General features: G+C 44.6%; 1 protein-coding gene across 2 annotated transcripts in view; it reads right to left on the bottom strand.

Annotated features, from left to right (window-relative positions):
* The window catches only part of LOC147725632 (uncharacterized), a 185,026-nt gene that overhangs the window by 57,739 nt on the left and 113,862 nt on the right, over positions 1–13,425 (bottom strand). Inside the window, exon 4 of one of the 2 annotated variants that reach the window (XM_086964328.1) lies at positions 7,024–7,129. The exons of the other annotated variant lie outside the window; for it this stretch is intronic. Within the exon in view, the coding sequence (XP_086820454.1) occupies positions 7,024–7,129 (106 nt within the window). The remainder of the gene's footprint in view (positions 1–7,023; positions 7,130–13,425) is intronic. 2 annotated transcript variants of the gene reach the window in all.

Here is a 13,425-nt window from a genome sequence, read left to right as displayed (position 1 = left end):
AAAGCCCTGGAAATACGTGCCAACTGGAAGAACTCTGTGCAAATAATTCCAAGATATCACAAAACCAACCTGAGCCTAATATAACAAATAGTCCTCTTCCACAAAAAAACCAAGCACAACCTCACACACTTGAATCATCTGTAGACCCTTTTAATATAAAAACCAACTATTCAGCTAACATAGCTACACCCATGTCAAAAGCCCTGTTCTCCTTACATGAAATACTTGAGTCGGTCCTTTCCTTTCTGGGAAACATATTAGAAAATTCAGACCAAACCTTGGATGTTCAAATTGGAATCCTTAAGCATCTAGTGGAGGAAAAGAAGAAAAGGAAAGAACCTCCTGAAATGGAAAAAAATCAATTGATGCCCAACAATAATGAACAAAGGAATAACACAAGTTATCAAAATAAAGAAAAGGAGACAGAAAAATACGACTGCAGTACACAGACATCAGATGTTTCAAAGCAAAAAACGGGAAAGTTAGTAAGACAACATGAAACACCAATATTCTCCTTGAAAAAACTTTTTACAGAAAAATCTTTCAATGATAAGCAATACCCAATTTTCGCAAAGTCAAAGAAATTAAATACACCAAAAAATGAAGATATGGATGAAAATACCCAAAAAGTCAGCTTTAATAATACACCAGAAAGTGAAAAAGGAGAAAAAATGAATAATACGATACATACTGAGCAAGTAGAAGGAAAAAGAAAGAGGAAAAAACCACTAAGACGTATCCAAAGAAAGAAAAACCGCAAGTTGAAATTTCAAAAGTTTACAACTGTCAATAATACACAAGAAGCACAAGAAACTGAATTCACAAAGTCCGGGACCATTGTAAATACGGAAATTAGCTCTAAAAAAAGAGAAGAAAAATTACAACCATTAGATCCGGCAGCAAAAGAATTTCTTCCGTATAATGTCCTTGAAGAATCACAAAATCACAACACGACTGAAAGAAATAACAAAGGAAAAAATCACCATGGAGCAGGAACACCATACTCCAGAACACTACAATTTGAAGAACTTTTTCTAATGGATACGATACCACTTAATAGAAGAAGGGTCCTCAATCTCCTTCACTACATAAAGCCATTGGAATCCTTGACAGCAATGAGATAGATCTAGTAATTTTCCCGCAACAGGAAAACAATAAAATAGTTACAGTAACCTTCTGGTCATACGTTATTCCTGGGATTATAATCAGTGAAAAGGAAACACTACACAAACATGGATACGATGTCTACGTAAGAAGGGATCCAAAAGAAAACAGAATTCCCCCAGGGTATGATGAACAAATTCGAAAAATCTTTAACTCTCAATATAAAAATCCTCTGAGAGAAACTGATGTGTCCAGAGTAACGTACTCCGGAATTAAACACTCAGGGAAAGACACTATAAAGGTAAAAGTGGAAAATGGAGAAAGGTCAGTATGGCAGCAAGATTTAAAGGAAAAGGATTACAGAGAAAGTACGAGATCTTGGTCATGGGTATCTGAGAACCTGAATAGCAATAAATCCTCTTCATGTCCAGGACAATCTGTTTAGCAATGGTCTAAAAATAATATCATGGAACATGGTGGGAAAATCTAAGACCAAATTGACGGAAGCCATAAGTAACGATCCAGATCTATTAATGCTACAAGAAACCTGGGCAACTGAAACATTTTCTCAAAAAAACTACGTTGTTTACGACATCCCAGCTAAAGCATCCAATCGGGGCCATGCAAAAGGTGGTTTGGCCATACTATTGAAGGAGGATAATATGTGGGCCCAGGAAATAATCCAGACTAAATCATATTATCTGCAATGTTTAAAGGTCCTTCTAAAAACCCATAACGCAACACCGAAAAAGTCAATCTTGTTATTCAATGTATATGCCACTCCTGGCAAGAACTACGATACCACTTTTCTAGAAATCATGGAATCCATCACACAGATTGTAGAAGATCAATTATATATTCCATACATAATAACAGGCGACTTAAATGGCAAAATTTCCAATTTGGAAATTAGTAAATGGATTCAACTTTATGATGAGGAATCTGTAGAACTCTTAGCCCCGCAATTCCCCAAGGGTGCAAAATGTGATAAAAGAGGGAAATTGCTACTATCGACATTCCCTACCCTAAGAGGGGTAATTCTGAATGGAAACATAGAAGGAGACATTCCGGCATCATACACCAGACGGGGCAACGGAAGTCTATCCATTATTGATTATATCATTTGTAATATGAATCTATTAGAGACTGTCACTCATCTACAAATACAGCCAAGCCAAGAGAGCGACCATGCACTGTTGATTCTAAATTCTGAATGGAGGCCTCAAACAGCAACTGACAGGCAGTTAATATTCCACAGAAGATCTGTTGTGATAAATAGTGATCAAAGAAGAATTTTCTGGAGCTCCAAAACACTGGACAGAATATCGTCATTGATTGAACATAATGATCTCCTAGTAAAAACAATCTCGGATGACCCAATAGAAAATTTTGAACACATTACTAATGAGCTAAAAAATCTTCTACTGGATAAATTGCACCATGCCTCCCCAGGTGCCAACAATGGGAATAATAATAACCGTAATAAAAATAACACACAAAATACCCAAAATTCTATTACGAAGAAAAAGTTGAACAGACTGGTACGTGCACAATACCTGAATCATTCTATGTCAATTAAGAAAGAAATCAATAAATTAAAAAACAAACTCAGGAGAGAAAAGCAAAGAATCAAAAAAGAAATCCAAGATCGCAATTGGGTGGACATTCAAGTAGCTGCAAAAGACATAAATTCTCGTAAATACTGGTCCCTCGTAGCTAAACTAACTGGGATGAAAAAGAAGCTCCGAGCAATACCTGTTCCACCAAAGGACTGGGAAACTTATCTTACAGATTTATACAAAGCAAACCCGATAAACTTTGAGGGGAAAAACTCAGAACAAGTCAAAGGAGACGTTGACTTACAAATATACAGAGTTACAGCTATCTCAGTGGAATGGAACATTAGAAAAGCGAGAAAAACAGGTGCTTCTGGCCCAGATCAGATTCCCATAAAGATCTATCAGGCAAACCCAAGGGAATGGAGTAAGTTGTTATCGCATCTATTTAACTATATTCTTAAAACTGGACAAATGCCAAAATCCTGGCAGGGGAGTATCATCATCCCAATACATAAAAAGGGAAGTAAGACAATTGCTGGAAATTATCGGCAAATTGCATTAATGGATGCTGCAGGAAAAATCTTTGCAGCAGAGGTTCTACAAAGATTAAAGGATTGGGCTTTTTCACTGGATAAAATCCCAATATTTCAAGCTGGTTTTAGGCCAAAACATTCAGTTACGGACAATATTGCTATCATCCAAACAATACTAGACAAATACGTAACAGGAAAATCTCAGGCGGTATACGCAGTGTTTGTAGATTACTCGACTGCGTTCGATCGTGTTGACCGACCTACTCTATGGCACAAACTTAGGGAACTTGGAATCCCAGAACTACTGCTCCAAACAATAGTGAACCTTCACACCAACACTTGGTGCCAGGTACAAATGGGGGGTGAAAAGGGCTTAACAAAAAGGATACAAACAGCCAACGGCCTAAAGCAAGGGTGTCTCTTGGCCCCACTATTATTCTCCCTATACCTCAGTGATTTACCCAAGCAATTACAAAAGGGCTCAAATTTATCCCCAAAAATTGCTAAACAAAGCATTCAAGTACTACTATACGCTGATGATATAGTGATGCTTGATCTCACTCCCTTCGGTCTACAAAAATCCTTGGACATTCTTTATAATTATTCAAAAACAAACTTTCTAATTCCGAATTTAAAAAAAACAAAAATTGTGGTCTTTTCAAGAAAGAAATCTAGTGACAAATACAGATGGAGCCTAGGCGGAGAAAAAATAGAAATAGTAAGCGAATACCCATATTTAGGCAGGATACTCTCAAAGAATAACACAAATGTAAAACAGTTAGAAAACTTAATGAGGAAGTCAGAAGTACATACTGAGGCCCTCTTAAGACTTTATCGTTCAACTGGGAATCGACATTTCTCCTCTTTAATAAAAATATATAAGGCAAAAATTCCTCCCGTACTGTCATATGCAACAGAATATATTCCGATGAAACAATGGAACTATATGGACCGCAAAGAGGGAAAAATTTTAAAAAAGATAATGAAAGTTTCCGACTCCACATCAGTCCAAGCACTACGTCTGGAATTCTCGATCACAAGTTCGTATGCCACGGCGGTAGCCAATGTAATCAGGTGGAGCTACAATCTTCTCCATGCAAAGGAAGGCACATTAAGACATTTATTGAAACAAGAAATCTTCGAGGGTGAAATTAAAAACCAGACGTTTTCAAAAAATATGATAAATATTTTTCGAATGGCAAAAATTTGCCCGGAAATGTTAAAAGGCTGGACAGCAGCCCAAATGAAACTCTTTTTAAAATGCTTCACCCCGAAGTTAAGTTATGAATTAGATTACCAACATTGTAAATAACTGTCAACTTACAAATCCTTTGTAGATTCTTTGGAATATAAGCATAAACAACTATACATCGGGTTTTCCTTGACTCATGGTGCAAGGAGGTCAATCACCATGTTAAGATTGGGCATCTTACCCACACTAACTTATACAGTAAGATGGTTGCCAGGAGGATCTTTGTTATGCCCCCTGTGCGAAGGGGGAGACCAAAACTTAGAACACTTGTTGTTCGTGTGTCCTAATTCAAAAGTATCTACCGCACGGACAAGATTCCTTGCCCCTATCTATCGCACTTGCAGAATCTCCCGAGTGAGTGAATTAATAGAATTATGTAAACAGCCACCAAACGAATTTGTCTGTTATAATTTTTATAAATGTCTTAAATATTTTTTAATATTGTATTGATTAAAATGTGTAATCACCTCTTTTATTTTCTGTAAAATGTAAATTTGTGGTCCTCTGTTGAGTACCTACACAAATAAAAACTTTGACTTTGACTTTGACGCAGGGATTCAAGACAAGGTCCTTGACTGGATATGCTCCTTCCTTTCCGGCAGAATGCAGCGTGTCAGACTCCCCCCTTTCCTCTCAGACCCTACACCTACCACCTGTGGAGTACCCCAGGGGTCCTCCCTCAGCTCTACGCTCTTCAACATCTACATGGCTCTGCTCGCCCCCATCATCAGAACCTACAGACTCAACATTGTGTCATACATAAACAACACCCAACTCATCCTCTCCCTATCCAACGAACCCAACACCGCCAGACACAACTTTCGAGAAGGCATAGAAGCTTTCAACAAATGGATGAAAAACAGCTGCCTACAACTAAACACAAACAAAACGGAAGCACTCATCATGGGCCCAAACCCAGATGCCTGGAACGACACCGGGTGGCCCCCTGCCCTCGGAAGCCTGCCCACCCCCACGGACCATGCACGCAACCTGGCAAACATCCTGGACTCAGAGCTCAAAGTGGACCGCCAGATCACCTCCGTCTCGTCCTCCTGCTTCCACACCCTCTGCCTCCTACGTAAGACCTTCAAATGGATCCCCCTTGAACACAGAAAGACCATCACTCACGCCCTGGTCACCAGCAGGCTCGACTACGGCAATGCACTCTATGCCGGAATAAACAAAAACCTCACCCGCAAGCTACAGAACATCCAAAACGCCGCCGCAAGACTGGTCCTCAACCTGCCAAGCCACTGCCACATCTCCCAGCACCTGCACACACTCCACTGGCTCCCCATCGAAGCTAGAGTCACCTTCAAAATGCTAACCCACGCTCACAAGGCCCTCCATGACACCGGACCAGCATACCTGAACGGCCTACACAAATTCAAGGCACCCCAAAGGACTTTACGATCAGCCCAGCTCTCCTACGCTGTGGTCTCCGACAAGAGAAAGACCAGATCGGGAGGTCACTTCTCCTTCTGTGCGGCCAGTGCCTAGAACGACCTTCAGCTCCACCACAGACAGATAACATCTCTCCCCATCTTCGCAAGAAACTTCAAAACCTGGCTCTTCCACAGACCCCCTCCTTGATGGACTGGAACCTGCAAACCCCCCACACCTCCAGCACTTTGAGACCCTTACGGATGAGTAGTCGCGCTTAACAAACACCAGATTTGATTTGATTCTTCCCATGGCCACCATTGAGGGCAGCCCCCTTCAGGGATGTAATCTCCGTGAATAAAGTGCCATATATGCCCCCCACCCCATGGTGGATCTCAGCCCCGAGAGCCTAGGTACTTGTGATGCAGCATCTTGCTACCACAACTGTTTCCCCTTTGGTGTCAGTCATCCAGACCCCTCCTGATTCCCCACTGGACACTGATGTCTGCAGTATGTCTGGCCTTTGGCTGACACACTCCCGAGACCATGGACCGGTGACCCTCTGACATTGCAGCAGCATCTGAGCAACCTTTTCATATGACTGCTGAAAACCAAGAGTGACTGGCTCTTGCGGTGATGCTCACCTGCTCTAAGTGGGGTCCTCGCTAACCAGTGACCGACTGGTTTCAGATTCCTGCACCACGATCAGTACCAGAGCCCTGCATCTTTGTCGCTGCCTGAAGCATTGATTATGTGTTGTGGGCCCTTCAAGAACTTAACAGAAATACATACTTACTTAGTCAACCAAAGGCACAAAGCTTACTCAATAATCATAGTATTGTAAGATATATATATATATTGTAAACTAACTGGACCATCTTCCATTCTTCATCTCTACATAGTGATCGTCAAAGTCTTAGTAAAAGGTAGTTGGCAATTCAGTGAGCTTGCAGGAGTATATGTGCGACACAAGGTGCAGGTGCAGTATTTGTTGAAATGATTGTTAGTGGCCCTGGAGTACCTGAAGTCCACTTTAGCATGAGTCAGAGCAACTTCACGTGTTGCCAATCTTAGCAACATGATTCCTGTGTGATGCAAACTCAAACCAAGTGGAATGATGCAGAGATTACAATTACACATGTGACTGGGACAGAAGCGTGTGACCTACACAGGCTCCCACTACCCCTCTTACCTGCACGACTTCTGAGGCCACTTTCATGATGGTTGCATGCCTGACCATTGCTCTTTCCATTGTTTGTATTCCTTCCATCTTTTGTGTTTTTTCTATCTTTTGTACTCTGTCAAGAGTAGAAATGTAGTACAATAATATTTATTAAAAAAATATGTAATTGTTCTTCAACGTCATTTAATCGAACACATTCGTAAAGAAAGAAATGTTGACTAGAACCCCATACGTCCACTCTCATTCGGTATCTATGGTTCCAGTCAAACAAACGAATTGTGCAGAAGAAGCGTCAAATCTCTCCTCTTGACAGTTCTTTGTGTTACCTGCTTGGGCTATATTGTTTATTGCTTTCAATCTTGGGGTTGAATGTTATGGGTTAGGAGTAAACTATGCATAAATAAGTGTGTAGAAATCAAAGGATACTTTACTTCTAACCTTTTTTATACATACCTTGTCTGTGTTCTTCCACAAAGACTGCTTCTGTCCGACCCGTTCGAGGGCAACAGGATAAACAGGGTTTGTTTACTGGGCCTCTTCCAAGGTGGACTTTACCAGTGGTCTCCTGGGGCCTGGCCCAATCTGCCTCGCTCTCTACCTCATCTTTCTCCTTTTCCCTCTTTCGGTCTCTCACTCTCTATCTCTCTCCCTATGTCTTACTTTCCCTGTCTGCCTCTCGCTAATTTTCTCTCATTCAGAATGTTGGCCCGGCTCTTTCTGGCTTCACTTTTTCCTCTCTCTTTGGTTCCTTACTTTCTCTCTTCTGCCTTTATCGCTCTCTTTTGTCTGCCCCTTCTCACCTTCTTTCACTCTTTCTTCCCTTTTCCCTGCACCTTCTCTCCTATCTTCCGGTTTTCTTCCCTGCCCCTTTATTTCTGCAGTCTGCCCTGTGCTCCCAGCTTCAATGGGAATGTCTCCAGACAGTATCCTCTATCACATATGGCTTGTAGCCCTTCCTTTCTGCCTCCCCTGTTTACTTTCAGGGCCAGTTCCACAGGCTTTTTGTATTTTGATTGTAAAAAATGGAAGTAGCCAGTCCCTCCTCTGCTGCCCACAGAGAGGTGTGTAGAGTGATGTGATAGTCCATGAACAGCTGCCGGGCGGGAAGGCGCTCTGGTGTCTTGACATCTGTAATAATAATAATAATAATAGGGGGTCTTGTAAAGTGCTTGGTGATGCACAACTGCGTGTCCCCGCGCTAGGATGCGAGCGCTAGCAGGAGAAGGTACTAAGGTGGGAACCCACTACCGGGCACATAGAAATGTTTTTAGCTTGGCTCTGAAAATGGGCTCTGAGGGTTCCAGGCGCAACGCCACAGGAAGTTTGTTCCAGCTAGATGCAGCCAGATACCTGAAGGATCTGCCGCCCATCCGTGCTTTGGACACCTTAGGGATGGACAGGCGCCCCGAGCCAGAAGATCTGAGAGAACAAGAGGGCTCGTATTGTGTCAGCAGACCGTGCAGGGGGAGAGGTGCCCTGCCATTGACGATCCGATGACAGGTGCATAATGCTTTAAATTCCACCCTGCTTCTCAACGGAAGCCAGTGCAGGGCCTGAAGCGCGGCTTTAGAAGCTGATCTTCTGGGCAGTCTGAGAACCAACCGGGCTGCGGCATTTTGTAGAACCTGCAGGTGGCTCAGATTCTTCTCAAGAGTCCCCAGGTAGAGCAGGTTGCCATAGTCCATCTTGGGCGTGACTAGTGCATGCACTAGTGTTTGGCGGGCTTTGATAGGAAGGAGCTCCAGAACCTTCCTGAGGGTCTTGAGGATCCCGAAACAGGTACCAACCACCCGATTCACCTGGGGTCTGAAAGTTAGGTTGGAATCGAACCAGACACCTAAATTCCTCGCCTCCTGGCAGGGAATTGGTGCTGGTCCCAGGCAAGGTGGCCACCACGCCGACGTCCATGCAGCTCGGTCTCCCCCCACCACCAGCACCTCAGTCTTGCCTCCGTTGAGCTTAAGGCAGTTGGCAGACATCCAGGCAGCTAGGTCTTGCATGCATGCTCTGAAGATGTCTGCCGCGAGACCGGGTGCACGCGATAGGGAGATGACCAGCTGCGTGTCGTCGGCGTACGACACCATGCACAAACCTTGACTCTCCACTATGGTGGCAACTGGGGCAACGTACAGATTGAAAAGAGTTGGACTCAGGGACGAGCCCTGCGGCACCCCCTGGTCCAAGACTACTCGCTCGGAGTAGCAGTTGCCCTGCCTGACTTGGAAACCTCGGCCAGATAGAAACGATTGGATCCATTTTAGCGCTGCACCTCCTACCCCTCCTTTGTTCAGACACTGTAGCAAGATGGAATGTGCTACAGTGTCGAACGCAGCGCTAAGGTCCAGAAGGATCAAGGCCATAGTATGGCCCTCGTCAGCACCCTGCCTGATGGTTTCGGATGCCATGAGGAGCGCTGACTCCGTCGAGTGTCGAGGCCGGAACCCAAACTGGGTGGGATGTAGAAGATTGGTATCTTCCACAAATTGCATTAACTGCAAATTGGCCACCTTCTCCGCCACTTTAGAGAAGTAGGGTAGGAGGGAGATGGGACGCAGATTCTCCAGCTTTTCGAAGCTGATATTAGGCTTCTTGCGGAGGGGAAGCACCACAGCTTGTTTCCATTCCCTAGGCATAGTGCTGGACCTGAAGGAGACATCCAACAGATGCCTAATGTATGGTTCTAGTGTCGTCAAGCTGTCCCCCAGCCGATTAGGTGATGCTGGATCCCGTGGGGAGCCTGATTTCACTGATCTACATATTTTGATCAGGTCTTCTACTGGTGGGGTGGAGAAGTTAAGCAACAGATTTTGTCCATCTGCCTCACTTACTGATGCTTTGAACTGTCCCCCTGCCAAGGGTTGGACGGGAAAGGCTGAATACATTTTGGACACTTTGTCGCCAAAATAGTCAGCAATGCGATTGCAGGCAGCAACTGAACAATCCTCTAGTCCTGCCGAGGACTTGGGGACGACCAGGGATTTATAAACGCAGAACAATTCTTTCGCTGAATTCTCTGCACCCATGATCCTATCGGCATAGTGGGCAGTTTTCGCTCTCCTGATTAGGTTGTGATATGCCCGTCTATTGACGAGATATCGCTCTCTCGCCTGGCTGTCATAGGCTACCCTCCACTGCCTTTCTGCTCGCTTACAATCCCTCTTAGCACAACGCAGTTCCTCATTGAACCAAGGTGCCGTTCTCTGTTTACGGCCGCCCTCCTTCGGCCGGCCTAGAGTGGCACACCCACCTCAATTTTGGCCTCTCTTTTCTCTCATCCATGTCTGTGCTTGCCTGCTTTTGTGTCATTTCCATGTTTGCTCTCGTTGTATTCTTCTCACCCTCTAGTTCTTTGATATCTTCTGTTTTACTCAATAACTCAACTCTCTCCTTCATCCTCTGTATACCCCTTTCTTTTCTGATCGCATTTTTGGGTTTCGCCTGCACAGCGCTTGAGCAGTGCTTGTGAAATCTATTGTAATTAATAGATCTTAAAAGGGTGCCCTAATCAGTTCCCGTTTACAAAGTACTGTGTTCATTCGCTTTTGTGTGGAACTTTTGTTTATGTATTTCAAGAGATCTTCTCGTGGCTCCCGGCAGGGCTACATTCTTATTATTTCATCACACATATCCCTCGTCCAGCCTTTTATTACTGGGTGTCACTTGGATTCAAGGCACATGTGTGATTTGTCGACCAAGAACCCCGCGGGTGCTAGAATGTGGGCACACTGTAGTGTTCCTGGTCTGCAGCGTCAGCAGTCCCCTGACGGCTCATTTGAGCTCAGAAAACTGGAAGAGCTTTTTTATTCTACAATGATCATCGCAAAATAACCTTGTCCACAAGATGGCAGTACATACAAGGGAATGGATATAGCAGCCCATAGTAACCACATCCTTTCACTTTTTAGGTGGATTCTAGAGCTAGCGCACATGTGCTGCTCAGCGAGGCTTACTGTAGAGGAGTAGGTGAATAGAAGCGCCGCACACTCTCCGCCCATATTTGCGATTGGCTTGTGTCATTGTCTGTCCTAAATGCTGGCTTCTGATTCGTCGATAGGCTTGTTAGTCCCTCCTTAGTACCGCCTCCCTTGGCGACTGACCCCTTTACTTCAAGTGTTACACGGTACTGTTATTTAGACTGGGATCACTATTTTTGTTAATGAGGTTCTCCTACAACAGGCACAACGTGCTTTGGTGCCTTCTTCCCCCTGCCCGCCCTCCCTCCCGTGGTCCGTGCCTTCTCCATCCACCCATCCTCCCTCCCATTGTCCGTGCCTTCTCACCCCACCCCACTCTACTGTTGTCAGTGCCTTCAAAATCCCCCCGCCTACCTCCCTCCCTCCCCATTGTCTGTGCCTTCGCAGACAGACTCACGCTATCACCGTATCTATACGTAGACTGTATGTGTACCAGACACAGCAATTAGGTAAGAATCCCAAATTTTCTCAGTACAGCCTTGTTGCTTCTCTTTGGAGCACCCACCAGCAAATAGTTAATTCGTCATCTTTGGTATTTACAGGTTACAAACCTCTAAATTGCTCTGATTCGTCCTACACAGACCATCGCTAGAGCATCCTCTGTGTTCAGCAACCACATTCAAGGTACTTCACGTTGCTATTTACACATCCTGTGTTTATGCATGGATCATATTCCACGCAGGCCTTGACTCTTTTCCCATTTCCCCAGAGTTCCCCATCCCTAACATCAGCCCACACACAATAGAGTGTGTCATGAATGAATATGCACTTGTATAGCGCATGGATACCCAAGGGCATCCCAGCGCTTCTGATGACACCTTATCATTCACCACTGCGCACCGAAAGAGAAAAGTCTTCAACTTCCTCCATGAACCTGAGATAGTTATGTTCAAGACGTATGTAGTCTGGAAGCTGGTTCCAGAACTTGGCCGCGATATAGAGGAACCGTCGACCTCCCGTCCATGACCGTTTAATCCTGGGGACTGCAAGAAGTTGTTTATTGTTAGATCTAAGAGTCCGATTGGTGCGATATAATTGCACCATGGACTGAATCATGGGGGGCCATTACCAGCAATGGACTTATGGACAATACACATTGCCTTAAACCGGACTCTTTCCTGAACAGGAAGCCAATGCACCCGGCTAAGCGCTAACTTAGCAGAATTACATTTTGGGACATTCATTAAAAGGCGGGCCGCACAGTTCTGGACAGTCTGTAAGATCTTAGTGGTTCCTTGTGGCGTACCCAAGTAAACTGCATTCGAATAGTCCAGCCGCGATAAAATAAGGGCTTGGACCAGCATACGCCTAGCCTCAAATGGAAGAAGAGGCAAAATCTTCCTTATCGATCTAAGAAGACCATAGCAGTTAGCGGCAACTTTACGTGCTTGAACTCTGAAGCCGACGTTGGAGTCAAACCATACGCCCAAACTCTTTATTTGTTTTTTGGAACAGGAGGGGGGCCAAGACAACTAGGCCACATAGGATCTAAATTCATGGGGGCCGCATGGCCTAGTATCATAATTTCTGTCTCAGCACCGTTCAATTTAAGAAAAGATAGATCCATCCACTCAGAGACAAGGCAGGAAGTTAGACCTAATTCAGCTTTATCTTGCTGGCTAAGGGCCACCACCAACTGGGTGTCGTCAGCGTACGTGACCGTCTGGATCCCCCAGGGGAGCACCACATCCGCAAGGGACCTCATGTAGATGTTAAACATGGTGGGACTCAGCGAAGATCCCTGGGGGCCTCCATACTGCAAGGAAATCTGCTTCGAGAGAACATCCTCTTCAAAGACCGCAAATGATCTGTCTGAGAGAAAGGGCTGCAACCATTTAAGGGCAGTCCCTGCTACTCACAGCTCCCTGAGTCTTTGGATCATAATTTGATGGTTTACCATATCAAAGGCTGCACTGAGATCTAACCAGATGATCGCAGCGCAGCCTCAGTTGTCCAAGATTTTTCTGGACTCTTCAACCGCTGCGAGAAGGGGGGTCTCCGTGTCCTGATAGCATCTGAAGCCAGTCTGGGTGGGATGGAGGCATTTATTTTCCACCACAAAAGCTGCCAGTATGGAGTTAGCATATTTTTCTGCAAGTTTACTAATTACCGGCAGCAGAGAAATGAGGCAATCATTGGCCCAGTCCTCAGGATCTAAATTGGACTTTTTCAGAAAAGCTTTGACTCTTGCTTGTTTCCAGAGAAGCGGGAACTGCCCCATTACAAGGGGGAATTTATTACGTCCAAGATAGCTGGAGAAACGATATCTGAGACCAGATTGAGAATGGACGGAGGGGCGGGGTCTGCCGGAGATCCCGATTTAAGCTCCCTCAAAAGTTTCTGCAGGGAAGGTAGGGTCAGCGGAGCAAATTCCTCCAGCCTGACTTGTGGAGTAGGCAATGGTATATTTAGGTCCAGATTAGTTTGTTGGAACGTA

The sequence above is a fragment of the Lissotriton vulgaris genome, chromosome 3_2 (genome assembly GCF_964263255.1).
Source record: "Lissotriton vulgaris chromosome 3_2, aLisVul1.2, whole genome shotgun sequence".
NCBI lineage: Eukaryota > Metazoa > Chordata > Amphibia > Caudata > Salamandridae > Lissotriton > Lissotriton vulgaris.
Note: the sequence above shows the minus strand (reverse complement) of the source record. Positions and strands in the feature narration are given on the sequence as shown.